A 19,266-nucleotide genomic window follows, 5' to 3' on the forward strand; every position below is an offset into this window, starting at 1 on the left:
GAGGCTCACCTTAAGGACAGCTAATGAGAGCGAAGCTTTCGGAAGCTTCTATAGCCAGCTTTACACAGATGCTGAGCTGAAAGCTCATCAACTGCATTTCACGTATCTGCATTTGGCCGGAGTAGAAACACCATTTCCTCTTCTAAGAGCTTTTCAACACAATTTCTTCCGACCAAAGTCAAAACACTACATGTGTCACTACATTATGCTTTTTACAAATGCTTTTATTGAAATGCTTTTTTTTTTTACAAATGCTTTTATTGAATAGATGGGGTTTTGCTGGTATGACTTTGTGAATTTTATCCAAGTTTGGATTTAGTATCTCTGGATAAAGTTTGCCCTAGTTTTCATCAGCAATGGTCTTCTAATAACTCATTTGTAAAACCGCTTCTGTAAGCTCTAGCATTCTTTGCTATTAACTATCTATCATGTTTTTGTGGTTACTTGCTGCGTTCACTGTTCTGCTGGGTTAATTTTACCCTTCCACCACCAGAAAATCATTGTTTAGGTAACCTTCCATCCTCATATTTATATAAGCAGATGTTCCATATAGATTTATCCTTTGAATACTGTCCAAGCATGTTTATCTAACTAAATATACTACAATCAAATTTATTATTATTATTATTTTAAATATAATAAATCTATATTTTTGTTTTCAGCCAAGGCTGCTGTCTGAGGCTGCGTTGCCTCCTGAAGTAAAACACAAACACTGCATAAACATTTGTGCTGACCAGATTTACATCTTGATTTATAATTATGTTCTAACTATCTAGGAGTAGATAGTTAGAAACTATACCACGTTCAGGTCTTGGGTTGCAGTAACTGTTAGCACCCAGAAATGTAGAACGGAATAAAAAACCCTAAAAAACGGAATAAAACCCCTAATTATTGTTCATGTAGCTTTTGCAATAGCTGCATCTCACCCCCCACAGACTCACGCCTGTCAGCCAGCACCTAAAGCTAGGAGGAATGCTTGAGGAATTAACAGCCGATCGGCCATTTCTACGTAGTTTATAGTAAACATGAAAATGTTTACTAGTTTATAGTAAACATGAAAATTCATGATGTGTTTTTTCGTTGTGATTAGCTTCATGGCATCGTTCCTAGACTTGATACGTGTCTCCAGCGCCTACTTCCCATTACTCCTCCCTGATGTTCTCCATGCTTGCGCTCTGCTTACGCTTCCAGATTCTGGCTACTACTTCCAAGGTCCAGAAGAAAACTCACTTGCTGACGCAACCCTATGAAGCAAAGGCTAGAAATATTAGGTTTCTTATTTATTTTGAAGTCCAACAGAAGTTGCAAGGAATTTTACTCATTGAAAAGGATTAACAAACCGCCTTGTCCTCCCTGCGTACCATGCCACCGCACAGCATCCACTCTGGTGAACCGAGATGACCATCAGCCATCAGCTGACCAGTTCCCTTCAGGGCACAAAGAGCTGAACACCTTCAAGTCCCTGCAGCTTCTTGTAAAGCAAGAGCTGATTTATACAAACGCATTTCTTAGCTTGGCTTCACACAAATAGGAATACCCAAGGTTCAAAAAGTATCTGAATTGGCTGCCACTGTCTGCCAGCACAGAAGAAGGGCATTGGCGAAAGCAAATAACCAGATTATTTCATATTTCAATAACTGTCCTCAAAGTAAAGACAATCAAGTGTGGTATACTCCATAAATTCTTAATTCACCCAAACCACTGTGTTCAGAACTAGCTACATATACATAATTTCCAGGCACTGTAAAACAGAGTAATGCAAGAATTAAGACAAAATAATCCAAAATATCTCTTCTCATGCACAGCCAGGATTATCTGTACTGCAAAATCTATTTGTCAGAAAGAGTTACCATATGGTTTCATTGTCAACAAGCTGCAGATTTATGTTTTGCTGATAAGAAAACAGAAATGAGAGTGCAACCTAGACACACTTTCCCGTTAAACATTTCCTGTGCTCCTTCCATAGCGAAACAGAGACTAAAAATCAAATAGATCACGTAAGTATATACCAAAATGATCTAAAACACAGCAATAATTACCTGAAAGCATGTTATCAAGACTGCCACTCGCTGTTTGTGCAGAAAGGGAGCAATCCGTGACTTCGCCTCATTATTCCCATACACATGTAACTCAAGCCTTTGTGTTGCTTATTGTTGACTATTTAATGCAACTAAAACACGCTGGAATAACCAGATGCCAGTAAGAGACAGAACATTAGGTTCTATAAACCCTGCAAAAAATAAACATGCTGATATTATTTCTGCAAGTCTATTTTCCTACAGAAGCACGCCTTAGAAATTAATGTCCCCGAAGTCACAGGCATAATGCTGAACATCCGCCGCAGCCTCGCACAAGAGCTCTTGGAAGAGCTCGCGACGTCAAAAAGCAAAAGAAAAGCAGCTAGAAGTGCAATATGAAATAAAGCAGATGTAGTAAAGCCTCTTGTGTGAGTGAAACCGCCTGGCCCCAGCATCGGTCCCCTCGCGGCCGTCCCTCCTCCGCTCCCTCGCAGAGCTGGCCATGAACCCACGGCATGGCACAAAGTGCTCCAACAGTGAACGGCTACCAGGAGCGCTCACCCTCCCACTAGAAAATTCAGACACTGGCACAGCTTTTAAAAAAAGTAGTGTTAAACACAACACCAAGCCAGCAGTAAAAGAGCGGGGCCGAGGTCCTGGCTCTTGAACGAGGTCCTCAGCTGTGCCACAGCCACCGGGCAGCACACACTGGAGACCTTCTACTGCTTGGTGGCACCAGGGAATGACCTGCTTCCACCTTTCCTAACAAAAGCACACGTCAGCAATGGCATGATTTGACCTTTCCTACCTATTTCACTGGTTTCCGAGAGTAACTATAAAGCCGAGACGCTGGAAAGCTGTTATAGACCTGTCTGCCTTCCAGCCCACGGCCATGGCCCTGCAAAGCTATTCCTCTGGGGGAGGTGTGGGAGGTCCAGGTGTGGCACAAACCACGTTGTACCAAACCCCAGCCCTCTGCACACAGGGGACTGTAAGGACCACCTCTGGCAGGCAGGGCCGGGCTGGGCCACCACTACCTAGGGGACCTTCACTCTCTGGAGGCTGATGGAGAACTGCAACAGCAGCCACACAGGCGGCTCTTCCCTCGGGCCAGTCCCATGGAGGAACCATCTGGACAACTGCAGACAGTGGAACATGAAGGTACCTCCAGAAGACATCTGTCAGAGCACATAGTCCGGAAAAAAAAAAAAAAAGAAACGCAACTTGTTATCGATACATGGGCCTCGCATCTGACTGGTTTCAGCATCGCCAAATGAAAATAATCCCGGTAAAAAATTCTGGGTTTCTATTGAAAAATAAACTTTAAAATTGAGAAAGAGGGAACCCCATTTCTGATCATTCTCAGAGGCCACCATTGCACGCTTGTGGACATGCTTGTTCAAAAAAGCTCATTCTCTCATTGATCAGGAATTTCCATGTAATGAAGAGAGGAGGAGGGAAGCGAGTTTCTTTCTGTGTTTACACGTCCGTACTCAGAGGAGCTCTCTGCTCACGCTGGCGTTATAGCAGATACCTGAGGCTTGCTCCTACCAACTTCCCTTTTTTTTTTTTTTCTGTTGTCTGTTTTGCAGGTAAAACTGATTTTTCAACACACCGTTTGCAACGTAATTAACAACATGCAATAGCTCTGCAGCATGAAGCTCTCTATCTCTGGAGACATTCAAAACCCGCCTGGACGTGTTCCTGTGCAACCTGCTCTAAGGTGGCCCTGCTCTGGCTGGGGGGTTGGACTAGATGATCTCCAGAGGTCCCTTCCAACCCTATGATTCTATGATTCTATGAAGGGGTGCTGGGACCCCCCACCCCAGGCTGAGCCTCATCGGTTGAGTTTCAAGGCAGCGTTGCTTTCCTTCTCACCTCGACCTGCCCAGGGTCACTGGCGAGGCGGGAGACCCCAGGACAAGTGAGCACGTCTCAGCATCCTGCACGCTTCCTCGTGCATGATTGTTTTCTGCCCAGGAGCGCTCCTGCGATTTCAGTTCAGCCAGGGCAGCATTTGGGCAGCGGACAGAGCAGGATCCCTCCTGGCTCGGAGCGGGGAAGGGTGCACGCACAGAAGAAGAGAGAAGCAAACACATCCAGAGGAAGGAAGGAAAGAAACGCCAAGCAGCTCAGAAATGCGAGGTGGGAAGAAGCGCTCACCAACGTGACCTTGTCAGGCAAAAGAGCAGCAGCCCAGACCCAACCGCTGTTGGATGCTGGGGAATCTCATCCCCCTGAGCCTCGTCCCCAACTGGACAAAGCTGGTGTGAAGCTGGAGAGAAGTCATGAGCAAGGCATTAAACCACCTCATCAACAGGACTGAGGTGGAGCAGGCACTGGTGCCATCCCCTGGATGGCTGCGCCCACCTCCCGTGGGGCTGCCGGTTACTCACCCTATGGAGCTGCCACCCTCTATGGAGCTGCCACCCCCTACAGCAAGATGGAAAAATACACAGGAACGTGTTGACCACCGTGCGGTCCTTGACAACTCAGGGTGCCCTTTGGTGGATGAGGGATGGCAAAGCCTACTTCGGGGTCTTTTCACGCCTGCTAAGGCAGCAAAAATTATGAGATAGCAGCAAATTCTTAGCTTCCATCTCTGAAAGAAACCCTTGCGCTACGCTGCTGCAAAATCTTACATCCAAATCTGAAGCAGACAAATTTGGTTCATCTCTCTTCACGATACTGAGCCTTTTTCTTTTCTCTCTCCCAGCATTTTTCATGCGGCTTTTGAGCTGCTCACTGTAGCGAACAAGATGCAGCAAGATTTAGGAGTCAGCGCTAACCACTTCCCAACTCTACTCTGAAACAGTAGAGGGCTGCAAGCAATTTTAATCCATGTAAAATCATAGCACCCAAGTGCTAGATTAGGGTTTGATGACAACATGTGCAATCCGCTCCTATTTCAAACATAAATAATGTGTAGGATTGGTGCAAAACAATTCTTATTCATGTCTTTTATATTACTCTGTTAAGAGAGGATTTGTTCCAGCCACCGTACTGCCATGTCCATGATTGATTTTTTTTGCCAATTTACATCAAAGTCAGGTTATTCTCATCTGTAGATTTTATTCTTGGTCTAGCAGTGAGGGCAATACTGAATATTTCTCTGCTTGTGGGAACAATTAAATGAGAAATAAGAGCTAAGTGAAAAATGAGGTATTTGATGAAGTCCCCAGTAAAGCAAGAACAGATGGGTTTTCTGTGCCTTATTAGTCTGTTTACCAACAGAATTGCAAAAATAGTTTACGACACTTCTGAACAGTTAATAATAGTGCAACTTTCGAGAACAGGAAGGATCCGTTAAACCTAAAGCAAATTAGAAACGTTCATCTATTTATCTCTTCACCATTCCGTCCATGTTAAAAAAAAAAAAAAAAAGTAATTTTATATCTATACCTCCACTATGGAGCGCACCGGAATTATGCTTTAATTTAAACTGTTCCCAATTAAAAATTACCCGTGGAAGTGATGCCAACAGCTGCTTTTGCGACTGATTGTTTAGTGAACGGAGTTAATGTTGCTGATGGTCTCCCCTCTTTGTGGTCTCCCCTCTTTGTCATTCTAAAGCAGATAATAGATAAATTACATATTTGCACAGTGCAGAGTTTGCGGCCCAGATTCTAAAACAAAGATCCTAAAGAGAATCAAATTAAGAGGAATAACTTGAAATGAGCTTTTCCCCTGCACTTCAGCTGAGACCCTGAATGTACCAAAGGTCCTGGAGCAGACGGGCCCGATGGCAGGTGATCTCACTGGGATGCTACCAAAACCCGCCGCTCCAGAGAGCTGAGCCCCAGCACACCGACCCCACCAGGCAGCGAGGGGTCCAGCCCTTGCTCTGCTTGCCTCCGAAGGCTGTTCACGCTGCTTCTTGCGTAATAAGCATTGGCATTTACAAGAAGGAGAACAGAAGTAACCGGTTACACAATACCACAGATGGTCCTGAGCCTCCCCCGTGCATCTCTGCATCCGCAGTCTCTGGAGAGGTTCAAAATCAAAGCAAGATGTGAGCGTCACCCCGGGATCCGTCACCCCATCTTTAGGGAAGGCCAAACAGAATCAGGGGCATGAGAAACATAAAGCAAGACAAATGAATCCATCAGCTCTACTCTGAACTTGAAAATTTCAAGTCAAGAATCTGTTTCTGTATCGTTTTCCTCCTCCTCGGGGAACAACAAAGACTAGGAGCATCCCCACACCTTCCCTCTGCCACGAGGTCCCTCTCTGTCCTGAGCCGGCCTTTGAGAGGCACATCCTCACTGATGGAAGTGTCCTTCATGAAACATGAGGCTGGTGAAGTCTGTCGGTTTAGATTTTCACCTTTCATCATTATTTTCCCCCAGTGCTCATGAATAATCTCTCATTCGTTAAACCGGTGCAGCCGACTGGAACATTTCTGCAGACGGTGCAAAGCGATACGTGGGCTCCATTAAGCGCACCCTGTATGTTTTCCAATGGAAGCTATGATGACCAGAAATGTTAAAATTTCCCCTCATCCATAGTTGAGATAAGAGATTATCTCGGACCAAGGCTCAAAGCATTTTTCATCATCACAATAACTGCAAGAAAACAATCACTGCAAACTAACTAGAAGTTAAGCAAACACGCTACAGAAAGCCAATGATTTTGAGAAATCCAGATTCCAGCATCCAACCCAAGGATCAGGAATCAAAAGGAAAACAGATGAGTTTTGCTAGCAGTCTCTCTTTGGCGATCCCTCCTCCATGCCCGTAGGGGAGCCTCACGTGAGCGGGAACCAACAACCGCTTACGAGGGCAAAACTGTTTCAGCAACCTCCCTTCACACAGAGACGGTGATGGGCATTTCTGGGGTCTGCAGAAGGCTGCGGGCACTCACTTGTAGGAACCTGAATTGCAAAACCTGACCCTTTTGTCTGAAAGGGGATGCTCTGAGGGAATCCTCTCTCTTGCCTTTCTTCCCTTTGAAACGCAGAAAGAAGAAAAATGTCAAAACCACCTTGTCTGGGCAGTTCTAATACAAACACCTTAGCACTCATCCTACCAATGCACCCAAGAAAAGGGCTCACTGTCAGAAAAGCTTCAGCTCTGTGGCTTTTTCACCTACAAAATGGTTTAGCACCCCTAAGGAACTGTGCAAAACCCTTCAGCTTTTTCTTTGCTGAGCAGACAATTTTTTTTTAACACCTCAGTGGATCAATTTCATGTTTACCCTGAAAGCCAGCTGGTAACAAATCCAGCATTTTCTGGCTTCCCTTAATAATTGTCGAAATTTTGTCACCAAAATTAAATGTTTCAATAGATCTTTGGTAAACTGAGCAAGATTCAGATTTTACTGCTTCTCACAGATGAGGAAAGTAAAACAGAGAGAAACCAGGAGCAATGTTGTCCATTAAGCTCTGGATCTACAGATTCAATATATAAACCACTGGTGCATCTGGTGACCCCCTCCAGGAGAACTGGGCAGAGCTAAGCGAAGAATCTCAGGATTTAAAGGGTACAGGATAGAAAATGATTATCTGAACACACCTGATGGAAAAATTAGTCTGGATGCGATGCCCTGGCCACACCAGGCATCTCCTGCTTGTAAGATCTGTAAGGTTTTCAATAGTCTATATCATTTGCAATAGGTAGGGCTCCACTGAAAAGTAGCCACTGCAGGAGCCAAAAGAAAACCTCAAACCCTTTTTCCCAGGGAGCCGTAGACGGAGGAAGGATGAAGGATGCCCTACCGGACATCTGGATGGGGCAGAGGTTGCTGCGCGTCCCGCAGAGCCCTCCAGCAACGTCCCCCTGGACGGAGGGCAGCATCTCTGCGCATCTGTCGCCTGCACCCTGACACACTCCCGCTCCTCACCACTAACCCTCGCAGAAACGGAGCTCAGCCCGGCTGTGCGTTTGGCCCTGTACAGCCAGCGACGGCTCCGGGTTATCTGCCAGCACCAACTGCTCGGGCTGGTTTGTCTACAGCGGTGTCCAGACACGCTCGGGGTAATGAACGTCGCCGATAAGAGCAGATGTCCCGCGATGATGCAGCCGGTGGCCTCTTGCTTCTGCGTGACATTTGCCAGGCTGGGCACAACCTCCGTCCATGGATGGTAGAAATCCCTGCCGATGGGAGGGCAGGAGGTGAGCACTGCACCGATGCTGCCTTGACCGAAAAATGCAGGAGTGGGGAGGGTCCAGAGCTGGCCAAAACCCACTTCAGGCATTAGAACATTCACCCCCAACATGAGATTTTAGGTGGACCAGAAATGCTTGCTACTTGATGGTTACAAGCTCATTTTTGGCCAAAAAGCTCCAAAACATAGGAATTGCATTTGCACAAAGCACTTATTTGTAAAGAATATACAAACTTCTCAACCTTTTCCCTTTGAAACTACTTTCTTGTTTTCAAACAGACTATTGAATACAGGTTTGTTGGTTTTCTAGGGGAATTTCCAACCATCCCGTTAAGCAAAACCAGCCTGAATGCTAGAGACCTTGCCTGTGTTTGCTCCCCCTGGCTGGCCTGTTTTGGCTTCTGCAAGTCCTTTTTCCTTCCCAAAGCAAACTGAAGCAGTTCCTGTACTTGGTTTGCTGTGTTAAGCTGCTAAATGCGCACCACAGAGCTGTGACCCAGCATTCACAACTGTCAGCAAGAATTTCTGTGAATAATTGATTTTTTTAGACATCCATCTGAAAGAGTTAGCAATAGCATGCAATTTATTATGGTGATAGAAATCATTCATGGACCGGGAAACTAACAGCCAGATTATAAACCTTCTCTGTGGTTTTATCTCTTTTTAGATTTCTTCTCTCCTTGTGGTGGTTTTTTTTTGGTTTTTTTTTTTTTTTTTTTTTTTTAATGCTGCTGGGTTCGGCTTTCCTGTTCCTGGGCTTCACCTATGACAGCAGAGGGGCATGCCACCAGGACCCTGGCCACGGACAAAAAAGCAACCTGCAAAACTGCAACGCGTGAAAGTCCCGCAGCATCCCGCCAGAAACCATCCAAGCGCGGCAATGATTAACCGTACGAGTCAACGAGCACATCTGCTTTCGGCCTCCCTGGCCATAGGAGTCAGTGAAAGATGGTGTGAAGATTGACCGGGATGCCAGTCTAAGGACAGGGAACTGGTCCATCGCGTTGACTTTTTCCCATTAAAAAAGTCAATGATTGCAGGCGAGTTATACGCAGAATGACAAGTAGCTTAAGCGAGCAGATCGAAGGACAGCAGCCCCATGCCCTTCCCTTTCTTGTACTGCACATGTCTAAGAAACTAAGATCTGCGTCAGGTAACTCAACTAAACCACTGGCAGCTTTTGGACGGCCAGGATATGGGGCGAGGACAGTGTCTGATTCGTATTTAAAATGAGTGAAAAACTTAGTCCCAATCTATATTTCTGTTATTTGTTAACGATAATGGGTCAAACACCAGAGCTCTCTCTTGCCTGTGCAAAAACTGCCGCTGGCTCTGCAAGGTACCGCTTTCAGAGCAAAGGGAAACCTGTGCGTCCCGTCCAGGTGCCTCTTTGGACCCAACCCGCGAGTGACAGTCATCGTTTCAGAGATTGCTGCAGCTCTGAGCAGAAACTCTCCCGAGCGTAATTCTGCTCTTTTATATGAAGGCACAAATTCCTGCTCTCCTGAGCAGGAGGAATCAAATGACAAAATTCCCCCCTTGCACCTCTTTTGGCCACCCCAGCCCAAAACACCGTCCCCAGTGCTGGCTCCCAGCTGTTTGCACATCACCCCTTCCCTTCCCCTAACCTGGCTCCTGGCCCCATTTTCACCCTTCCTCAAAGTCATTCCCAATCAAAGACCCTCAGCAGCATCATGTTTGGCTCTATTTCAACTCAGAAATAATAACTTAATAATCGCTCTCAGCTCCATTAAAGGGAAAAGCAAGCAGTTAACCCATCCTCTTCCCCGAGGAGTGTTTCTACCAGCCGCCGCTGCTCCAGTTCGGGCTGACGTAGCCGTGCTGGTGCCTCCCAGAGCAGCCTGGGGCTGTTGGACCAGCATCTCTGCCCCTGCCAGAGGGGCTCCGATCTGCTGGCCAAAGCTCGTACGTAAACCAGGCAGCAGCTCAACCCCACCTCCAAGACCCCCAACGGATAGAGGAATTGATTTATTTTGGTGCGCGGCTGCTCATTCTGCAACTTCTGCATTTCTCACTGTCATCTTAAAACAAAACAAAACGCGGGAGAGGCAGACTTCCACCCAGACTGCAAAATCATCTCTCTGTCAATCTTCCGATCCGCCGAGCTAGTCAAAACTGCTCCTCGGAATGACACGCTTGCTTATCTGTGACTGCATTTGAAAGACAGCGTGTCAATAAAACGCCTAAATGCATCCTACGTGCTGGCTTGTCCCCGTCAAATCACTGAAGGCAAGATGCTGTAGTGCCAGGCACGCAAAAAGTCAGTGGCAATCGTGACTAAATAAGCTAAGCAGTGCTAATTTCAGCACAGTTAAAGTCCTCTTTGGTGCAGCGCCGCAGACATGCGTTGGGAGGCTGCGCTTTCTCACGGGAGTCCAAAAAACCTCCCAGCTCTGCCACGGCGGGAACAGCCGAACTGGCAGCGTTTGGGCCCTTCAAAATGGACCGCATTTCTGGTCACACCAAACCCATTTGGGTTTGCTGTCATCTGGGTAGTTTTGTTTCTGTGCTTTGAGGCTGACTTCTGATTTTTGAAATATCAATGTTTTGGGTTCAAAACGTTCAGCTCACTTAATTCCCTAGCTGAAATTCAGAAGTCTAGACATAATTCATCTCTATAACCTAGGTAATTTAAGAGTAGGTAGGACAAAGTATTGGAGAATACCAGAGGGAGCAATCTCGCACCGTGGAGGACTGCGCCAGAAGACCTAATAACTCTTTTTCCCTCTCTGTTTTGTACTGTTCTAGAGTTTTTATGACAAGCACAAAAATCATCCCCTCAAAGCAGTAACGATACCTAGGGCAAACGCCTAACCACTAAGATTAGCATCTTGCAGTACAGGAGATAAAACCAATTAGCTGAAATTCTGCAGCTGTCACTTCTTTCACCTTATTTAATAAAAGGTTTCACTTTGATCTCATGGGAGAAAAAGGGAGGAGAAATAACCCTGAAGAAATTACAAGCCCCTGTATTCCAAGTCGTGTCATGTTCTGTCCTATGGAAATGGAAATTTGGGATTAATGTTTTCTTCCTCAGCCTAAAAACAGAGCCGCATCTCAGGATCGCAGGAACAAGGCAAGAAACCTCCTTGCAGCCTTTCTGCAGAGCAGCCGCGCTCTTGGCTTTGAAGAACAACTTTGCTTTTGCTTTCCTGGAAGAGCAGCTGTAAGTTCTCAGTGACACAATTTCACAGTTTCTGCACTGGCAAGGAAACTCACTTCAGAAAAAAAAAAAGTTGCTCATAACAAAAGACCAGACACCTTGAGTAACACCAAAGATACATCCAGCCTGGTACCTACATCCCACTGTGGCCACTAACAGTCACCCAGAGTATAATTGAGCAAATATGTGATGATACCTCTTCCCTCCTCCCGCAAACTGCAGCTTGTGTCTCTCCTAACAGAGAGCTCATGCCGCTCCCCTTAAATGGTGTCTGCTAAATAATTTCTTCCACAGCTTGGTCCGGAGGTAGCATTCACAGTGTCCTCCTCATCTTTGGCAGCCTCTCTTCTTCCCTGGGTTGGGAAGGCAGAGGGACAAAGCAGAACCCCAACCACAGACAACGACCCAGCAGCGAGACCTACTCATTTATAACCTGGCATAACACTTGTTTCTGTCCTGTTCCCTATTTCTTTCCTACATTCCCTTTGTCTGTGGCTGCACCGATGTGTTTGTAGATCATAGAACCACAGAATCATTGAATGGTTTAGGTTGGAAGGGACCTTAAAGATCACCCAGTTCCAACCCTCCTGCCCCGGGCAGGGACACCTCCCACCAGCCCAGGTTGCTCCAAGCCCTGTCCAACCTGGCCTTGAACACCTCCAGGGATGGGGCAGCCACAGCTTCTCTGGGCAACCTGCACCAGGGGCTCACCACCCTCAGAGGGAAAAATTTCCTCCTAATATCTAATCTAAATCTCCCCTCTTCCAGTTTGAAGCCATTCCCCCTCGTCCTATGACTACGTGCCCTTGTAAAAAGTCCCTCTCCAGCTCTCCTGTAGGCCCCCTTCAGATACTGGAAAGCTGCTATAAGGTTTCCCTGGAGCCTTCTCTTCTCCAGGCTGAACACCCCCAACTCCCTCAGCCTGTCCTCCCAGCAGAGGGGCTCCAGCCCTCGGAGCACCTTCATGGCCTCCTCTGGACCTGCTCCAACAGGTCCATGTCCTTCTTCTGTTGAGGGCTCCAGAGCTGGATGCAATATTCCAGGTGTGGTCTCCCCAGAGCAGAGCGCAGCAGAGGGGCACAATCCCCCCCCTCGCCCTGCTGGCCACGCTGCTGGGGATGCCGCCCAGGATGTGGGTGGCTTTCTGGGCTGCCAGCGCACGTTGCCGGCTCATGTTGAGCTTCTCATCCACCAACACCCCCAAGTCTGTCTCCTCAGGGCTGCTCTGCAGCCATTCTCCATACGTTTACAGAAGTACGTGCTGCCCCGGTCCAAAAGACCTACAGGATTGCCTTGAGGAATGAGGGAGAAATCACAGCAAAAACCAAGGTACCACCCCAGAGAAACAGAGGGCCAGAGCACTCAGCCTCACCAACAGGGAGATGAAAAATTATGACACACCTTCGTTACTCCTTCCTCTCTTTCCCGTTCCACCCAAAGAGCCCCCACTACGATCTGAGCAGCTTCAGAGCCAGCAGCAACTCAGTGGCAAGGCAGCAGCCGGGCCGACGACAGCAGCCCCGCTGCACGGCAATTCCCGCAGGGCAGGACAATGCTCAGGTCACTGCTGACATCAGCATTTCAGAGGCTTTTCCAGATAATATAACGAGCCTGGCAAGAGACGGTCGATGAGTGTCTGTCCACAGTAAACTACTGCAGGAAGGCAATAATACCGTAATGCTGCTGCAACAGCAAAACAACCCTGGTACGATACGGAACACATAAAAGCATCTGTATTGTTTAAAAATGGAAGAAGCTGAAGGGAGGAAGGCTTCTTCTCAGCTTCGCCGCATGTGCTGCACTCTTCCCCCACCCCATGCTCCCGCTCCGCACCTCCGACAGGCAGCACATCGGAGCGACACACCGGCATTCCCAAGGTGAGAGGCAGGCTCTTCCATAAGTGCGCTGCCAAACCTCCTTGTGCACAGGGCGGTGTCGTCCTCCCTGCTCACAGGGAGACTGTCAGAGGGAGAAACCGGGCCTCCAAAAAAACAGGCGAGAGCAGGAAAAGCAAAGAGTGTTTGAATTTCACAGCTGGGTCTCAGGAAGCTGGAAGACCCTCCAAGCGCTACAGGCATAAGGCCGTGCCAAGGAACTTCGTTTAACCGCTCTCATTCACGCGTTAATTCAAATGGCAACCTTGCCACTTTTTTTTTTTTTTTAAAAAGAACATGTGAGGGAGTTTTCCATGCAAATCTTTATTATCACCCTATCGCTCACAGCCTGGACTTTTACAAAGGGGTGCACTCAGTCACAGCAGCATGAAAAACGATCGCCACCAACACCACCACACAATGAAAGGTGCTGTAGAACAGTTGTCATGAGCTTTCTCTAGAGGTCACTTCTCCAGCAAGCACTGCTGCATAAATAACACAGTCGCATTTAAATTAAGCATCCTGAGCAAGAGTTTAATTTAAAATTATACAACAAGTAGTCATAATTTTAGCTAAGCCGCTGGGATTCAACAGCGGCACGTCCACCTCACTCAATACATTCGTCATAACAAATGGCTATTCAACGGAGGTGAAACCTGCACAGATGGCAAAGGCCAAGACAAAGCTCCAAGAAGTAGCAGTGACACGAGGGGCGAGGGGGCAAGGGAGCACAACACCCAGCGAAGGTCTGGCAAAGCTCCGTTGGTTTGTTCTGGTTGGCAACATGGCTGAGAGAAGCCAGCCTTGTAGGTATCTGAGGGATTAACTGAGGGTGGAATTCTCATCTGAAGGCTAAACATATTTTTTTTGGTGGACCCTGCATTTCTGGGAGTTTTGCCACAGATCTACATAGGGCAAGATAAGCCTAGGCAGGAACAGAAAGGCTGAGTGTAACACAAGACGTGCCACATCCGAACCTCACCTTAACTGTGGGCAAACCCAGCCCCAGAAGACAATCTGACACAACAAATAAAAGCAGTCAAATACACGATTTTACAAAAGAAAAAAGTCAATAACTAGTAACATTAGCATCAAACTAGAGCAACAGGGTCTACACTTGCGTTTGAGCTGTTAATTTTTTAAGTAGGTTTCCCAGAACTTGTTTCACATTTTTAAAATGAACTGCTCTATTAAATTCAAATTAAATGCGCAGTTAAGCACATTCAGTGGATGCAATTTAAAGCATTGCTACCCTGGTAGCCCAAACACGTTTCCTCATTTCTATCAGCATAAAAAAATCAGGCCATTGATAAAGTCTATTAGGACCGCACATGCAAATTAAATCTCAGGGATACGTGGGGACAGGCTGCGAAGGAGGAGGGGGTCCCTGAATTTCAGGAGCACTCAGCCCTGCTTGCAGTGAAGCCAGGGAAGAGCCCTGCCCACGCTGTGATCCGCAGCGCAGCAGGGAGAAACCTGGGCCAGCAGCGCTACGCCAAAAGCAGTTCCCACCACCTCCTCCCATCCCACCACCTCCTCGCATCCCACCTGCACCCAGCTCCCACCACCTCCTTCCATCCCACCTGAACCCAGTTCCCACCACCTCCTTCCATCCCACCTGCACCCAGCTCCCACCACCTCCTTCCATCCCACCTGCACCCAGCTCCCACCACCTCCTTCCATCCCACCTGCACCCAGCTCCCACCACCTCCTTCCATCCCACCTGCACCCAGCTCCCACCACCTCCTTCCATCCCACCTGCACCCAGCTCCCACCACCTCCTTCCATCCCACCTGCACCCAGCTCCCACCACCTCCTTCCATCCCACCTGCACCCAGCTCCCACCACCTCCTTGCATCCCACCACCTCCTTGCATCCCACCTGCACCCAGCTCTCACCACCTCCTTGCATCCCACTTGCACCCAGCTCCCACCACCTCCTTGCATCCCACCTGCACCCAGCTCCCACCACCTCCTTGCATCCCACCTGCACCCACTTCCCACCACCTCCTTCCATCCCACCTGCACCCACTTCCCACCACCTCCTTCCATCCCACCTGCACCCAGCTCCCACCACCTCCTTCCATCCCACCTGCACCCAGTTCCCACCACCTCCTTCCATCCCACCTGCACCCAGTTCCCACCACCTCCTTCCATCCCACCTGCACCCAGTTCCCACCACCTCCTTCCATCCCACCTGCACCCAGTTCCCACCACCTCCTTCCATCCCACCTGCACCCAGTTCCCACCACCTCCTTCCATCCCACCTTGCTCCCAGGCTTCCCAGCACATTGGGGCTGCAAGCAGGCAGCTCCTGCTGCCCGAGCCAGTGGCGATGGAGGCCGTGTCCCCAGACCCCCAAACTGGCAGAGGCTCCAGCCCCCAAACAGTGTGCCCATCCCACGCACGGCAGGGCCAGACCCTCTATCAGCTCCCATTCGCATTACATTCATTGGACCCATTTGACTCAGAGAGATTTTGAAAGGACGTTACAATCCACGCGATCAAATTGAATAACAAAACTGCGGGGGAAGCAAGAGAAAAGGAAGCAAAAAAGCTTTGACTGGTTCCTCATTCCACTCCTCAGTGTATTATCCAATTCCATTAAAGCACCGATATCATCACTTTCTACCCAGTCCATTTACATTTCTCCAGAGACAATTTCGAGATTGCGAGAAGATAGGTGCCGTACCCCTTCCCTCTTCAAAAGCACGCTGGGTTTCACGTTTGCCCAGCCCTCCCTCATGGCTGCGAGTCGCTCGCCACCCCAACACCCCCTGCGTTGACTCAAATAAGCCGACTCCAAACTCCCATAAATTAATTCATCATAAATTAACCCTATTTAAGAACAATTAACCCGCAGCGGACGCCCAGGCAGCGGGCTGACCCCAGCCAGGCCCTCCAGCACCGGACACCCACGCAGGGCTGTCTTCCCAAATCGCTGCCCGGCGGCAGTGATGGACGGAGGCCAGCCGGACCCCCACCCCCGGGGGAGCTGGGGGGAGCCCTGCCGGACCCCCACTCTTGGGGGTTGTGAACGGACCGGCCCCGCAAGCCGGCACAGGCGATAGCGGGGAGTGTGCCCTGCCTGGAAGAGGGGGTGCGGAGCTGGAGGGAATGGGGGGGGGGATAACGCAACCCTTCCCGGGGGACACACACCTCTGCCCTGGGGGTCCCGCATCCTGCCCCGGGTACCTCGCACCCCTACGCGGGGGGGGGAGGGGGGTGTCCCGCACCCTGCCCGGCTCCGGCGCATCTCTCCCCGCCCGCTGCGGCGCAGGAGGGAACTTGTGCGCGGACCCATGCGGGACCCCGCGGAGCCGTAGCCGCGCTCGTACCTGTGTATCCGCGGGGGCCGCCGCCGCCGTCCCGCCCGGGCGCGGCCGTCCGCGGCACCTCCAGCCCCGGCGCCGTGGCTGCCGGCATGGCTCCGCCGAGCCCCGCCGCGCCCAGCCCCGGCAGGTGCAGCCCGCGCCCGCCTCCGCCCGCCCTCCGCCCTCCGCCGCCGCGGGGGGCCGGGCCGGGCCGGGGGGGGGGGCGCCGCCGTCCCGCGGGAGCCGCCGCGGCCCCGCCAGCCCGCGCCGGACGCCCGCCCCGCGGCCCCTCCGCCGGCACCGCCGAGCGGAAGGAGGAGGGAGGCGGCGGCTCGGGGCTGGCGGCAGCCCGGAGCGGTGCCGCGGGGCACCGGGCAGCGCCGGGCTGTGACACCCACCCCGGGGGCGGCCCGTCCTCTCCCGACCCGCACCGCTTCCCCTGCAGCGCCCCGCCGCGCCGGGCAGGGGCTGCCTGCGCCCTGCTCATCCCCGCTGCCTGCCCTGCCTGCTGCCCCCCGCTGCCTGCTCGTTCCCCCACCCCGCCTGCCTCCTGCTGCCTGCCCTGCCTGCCCCTGCCCCGCAGTGCGGCCAGGCCGGTGCTCACAGCCCGCAGAGCCTCAGGTGGGGCGAGCTGGTCCCATGGGTCTGGTCTTCTCCTTCCAAACACACTGCCTACAGCTCCTCGAGCCATTACGTGCCAGGAGCTGCGCCTCTCACATACGTACAGCTTACGGTCTTCAAGTTGTGTTTATTTTCACTGGGATCAGAAACTAAACTCGCTGGATAGTGCCAAGATCCATCATCTTCCTACCTGGGAGCTGGACGGCACGCACCGACATGCGGAGGTTATGCAGTGACACCCAAATGCCATGGGCTCACTCCGTGCGTGGTATCGTGCCTGTCACCTCCCGGCCATATCATCCGCAGTCGCTTATTACCCCGAGCGGCGTTACCTGCGCCGGGTGAGGTTGGGTCTCGGCAGCGCTGGGTGATTTGCTGACACTGGCGGTAGATTCAGAAAAGCGGTTCAGTGGTTTGTTCTGTGTGTCCCGGAAAAGCAAGAGGAGGAACAGCAGGCTTTTCTGAAGGAGCTCTGCTTGTTGGTGCTGAGCATATGCGGCTATTAACACTCACTGTGCCTGGTTTACCCTCTCATTTTTATTTTTTTTTTCACATGGAATGAGAAGAAAAAAAGCCTGCCGGAGCAGATTGGAGAGATGACATTCCAAGATGCGCCAAACCCAAATAGACTGAGCTCATGAGGCTCTCCTGGCAGCACCAAGCAGAGCAGGATCGTACCCATGGGTATTGGTGACACAGCTACTCTGTGCTACTGGACACAGCACTCTCCTGTGAGCTTATTTGGCAGGGCATCCATAGAAAGATCGCAAATATAGTGCTATTTCCACCTCTACAACTAAAACGCATGTTAAAAGTTATACTCGGTCACGTTATAGCACAAGAACAGCATTTTTGAAAATGCTGCAGCTTATGAATTAGGTCTGTATTTTCAGTAATGTCAAATACTTATAAATCTAATTTAAGTCAACGAGGATCTATAGCTCCCGCAATGGAGTCCTTCGTGTCTGTGAAGCCAGAGGAATACCAAAGACACATAAGTGATTTTTTTCCTTAAGCCACTGTTACTGCAACTGCTGTTATACGGGTAAAGTTGAACACAACCGCCTTGTGAGTCAAATCTTTTCTTACAGGCCCAGAGGCAGCACCTGACCTCATGACAACATTTAGTTTTTTTTCTTTTGTACTGAAAGTCACAAGCCAGCAGAGGCGGTTCTGCTTGGGGTGCTCTGGAGCCCCGCAGGCGAGGAGCAGCCCTGGCTCTGGCGTCCCTTCCCAGGAGGTAACTCATCTCTGGGGTTCAGGGCCGGCCCTCCCGTGGGGAAGCTGGCAGGGGGGCAGGTTAGTGCTGGCCATCAGTGGAAGTCTCGCTGATGATTTTAATGAAGAAGGCGGCCAATTCCATTGACAATGCCTACCACCCTTACTTAAAATCCTGCTGTAATAAAAGGGAATTTTGCCCAAGTAAGGTGCTGCCGTCTGCCGTCGTCAACGATGGTGACGTGATTTCACTTTTCAAGCCACCCCTCGCAGGCAAATAGACTTGGAGTTCAGTAAAAAAAATCTCCCCAGTATAGTGGGAACAAAGACAAGAGAAAAAGGTGAGAGAGAAGGAAGAGAACAGAGTGTTCCTCTCCAAAACGATGGAAGTCTCCACGCTGCAGCCCCGTTTCTCCCTGCTGTTCTCCTCCCCCTCCGGGGGAAGCCGTGCAGCCCCGACCCGGCACTTGTTGCCGTTGGGTAGGGATTGTTTAACTGCTGGATTTCACTAAGCTGCCCTAAAGCGCTGCCTGTCTTCTAATCCCGGTTATTAGTGCTGGCTCAAGGCATGCCAAGGGCACAAGGCTGCCAAAGCCACTCTCCCCGTGGCCTCACCGCCTGCCCAGCGGCTGCAGGGCAGGGACATGCTCCCCAGCCCAGCCATGCCACCTTCCCGGCCTTCCAGCAGCACCAAGGTGCTCTCTGGCACTCTCCTCCCCTGCAGCCATCCCTGCTGCCACCTCCTCCGTGCCCCTCTCCTCCCCCAAGCCTCAGGGGCTGGCTGAGCATCACGCCTCGGCCCCTCCGGCAGCCACGCTCGGGTTTGCCTCTGTGGCTCAGAGCCTCGAGCAGGCCCTGGGGCGTATTCCATACCACTTGGAGAGAAGGGTGGTAGCTCTCAGCCACGGGTTTCTGTTTAATCAGATAACACG

At 50.3% G+C, this 19,266-nt stretch overlaps 1 protein-coding gene across 1 annotated transcript in view; it reads right to left on the reverse strand.

Moving 5' to 3' along the window:
• Positions 1 to 16,607, reverse strand: part of SUSD3 (sushi domain containing 3) — a gene marked incomplete at its 5' end in the record, with an annotated part of 34,526 nt that extends 17,919 nt beyond the window's left edge. The window contains one exon of the mRNA XM_082487718.1: positions 16,520 to 16,607. Within this exon, the coding sequence (XP_082343844.1) occupies positions 16,520 to 16,607 (88 nt within the window). The remainder of the gene's footprint in view (positions 1 to 16,519) is intronic.
• Between the last annotated feature and the right edge of the window lie 2,659 nt (positions 16,608 to 19,266).

Source organism: Vanellus vanellus (assembly GCF_965231255.1).
Source record: "Vanellus vanellus genome assembly, chromosome: 9".
In the NCBI taxonomy this organism is placed as follows: Eukaryota; Metazoa; Chordata; class Aves; order Charadriiformes; family Charadriidae; genus Vanellus; species Vanellus vanellus.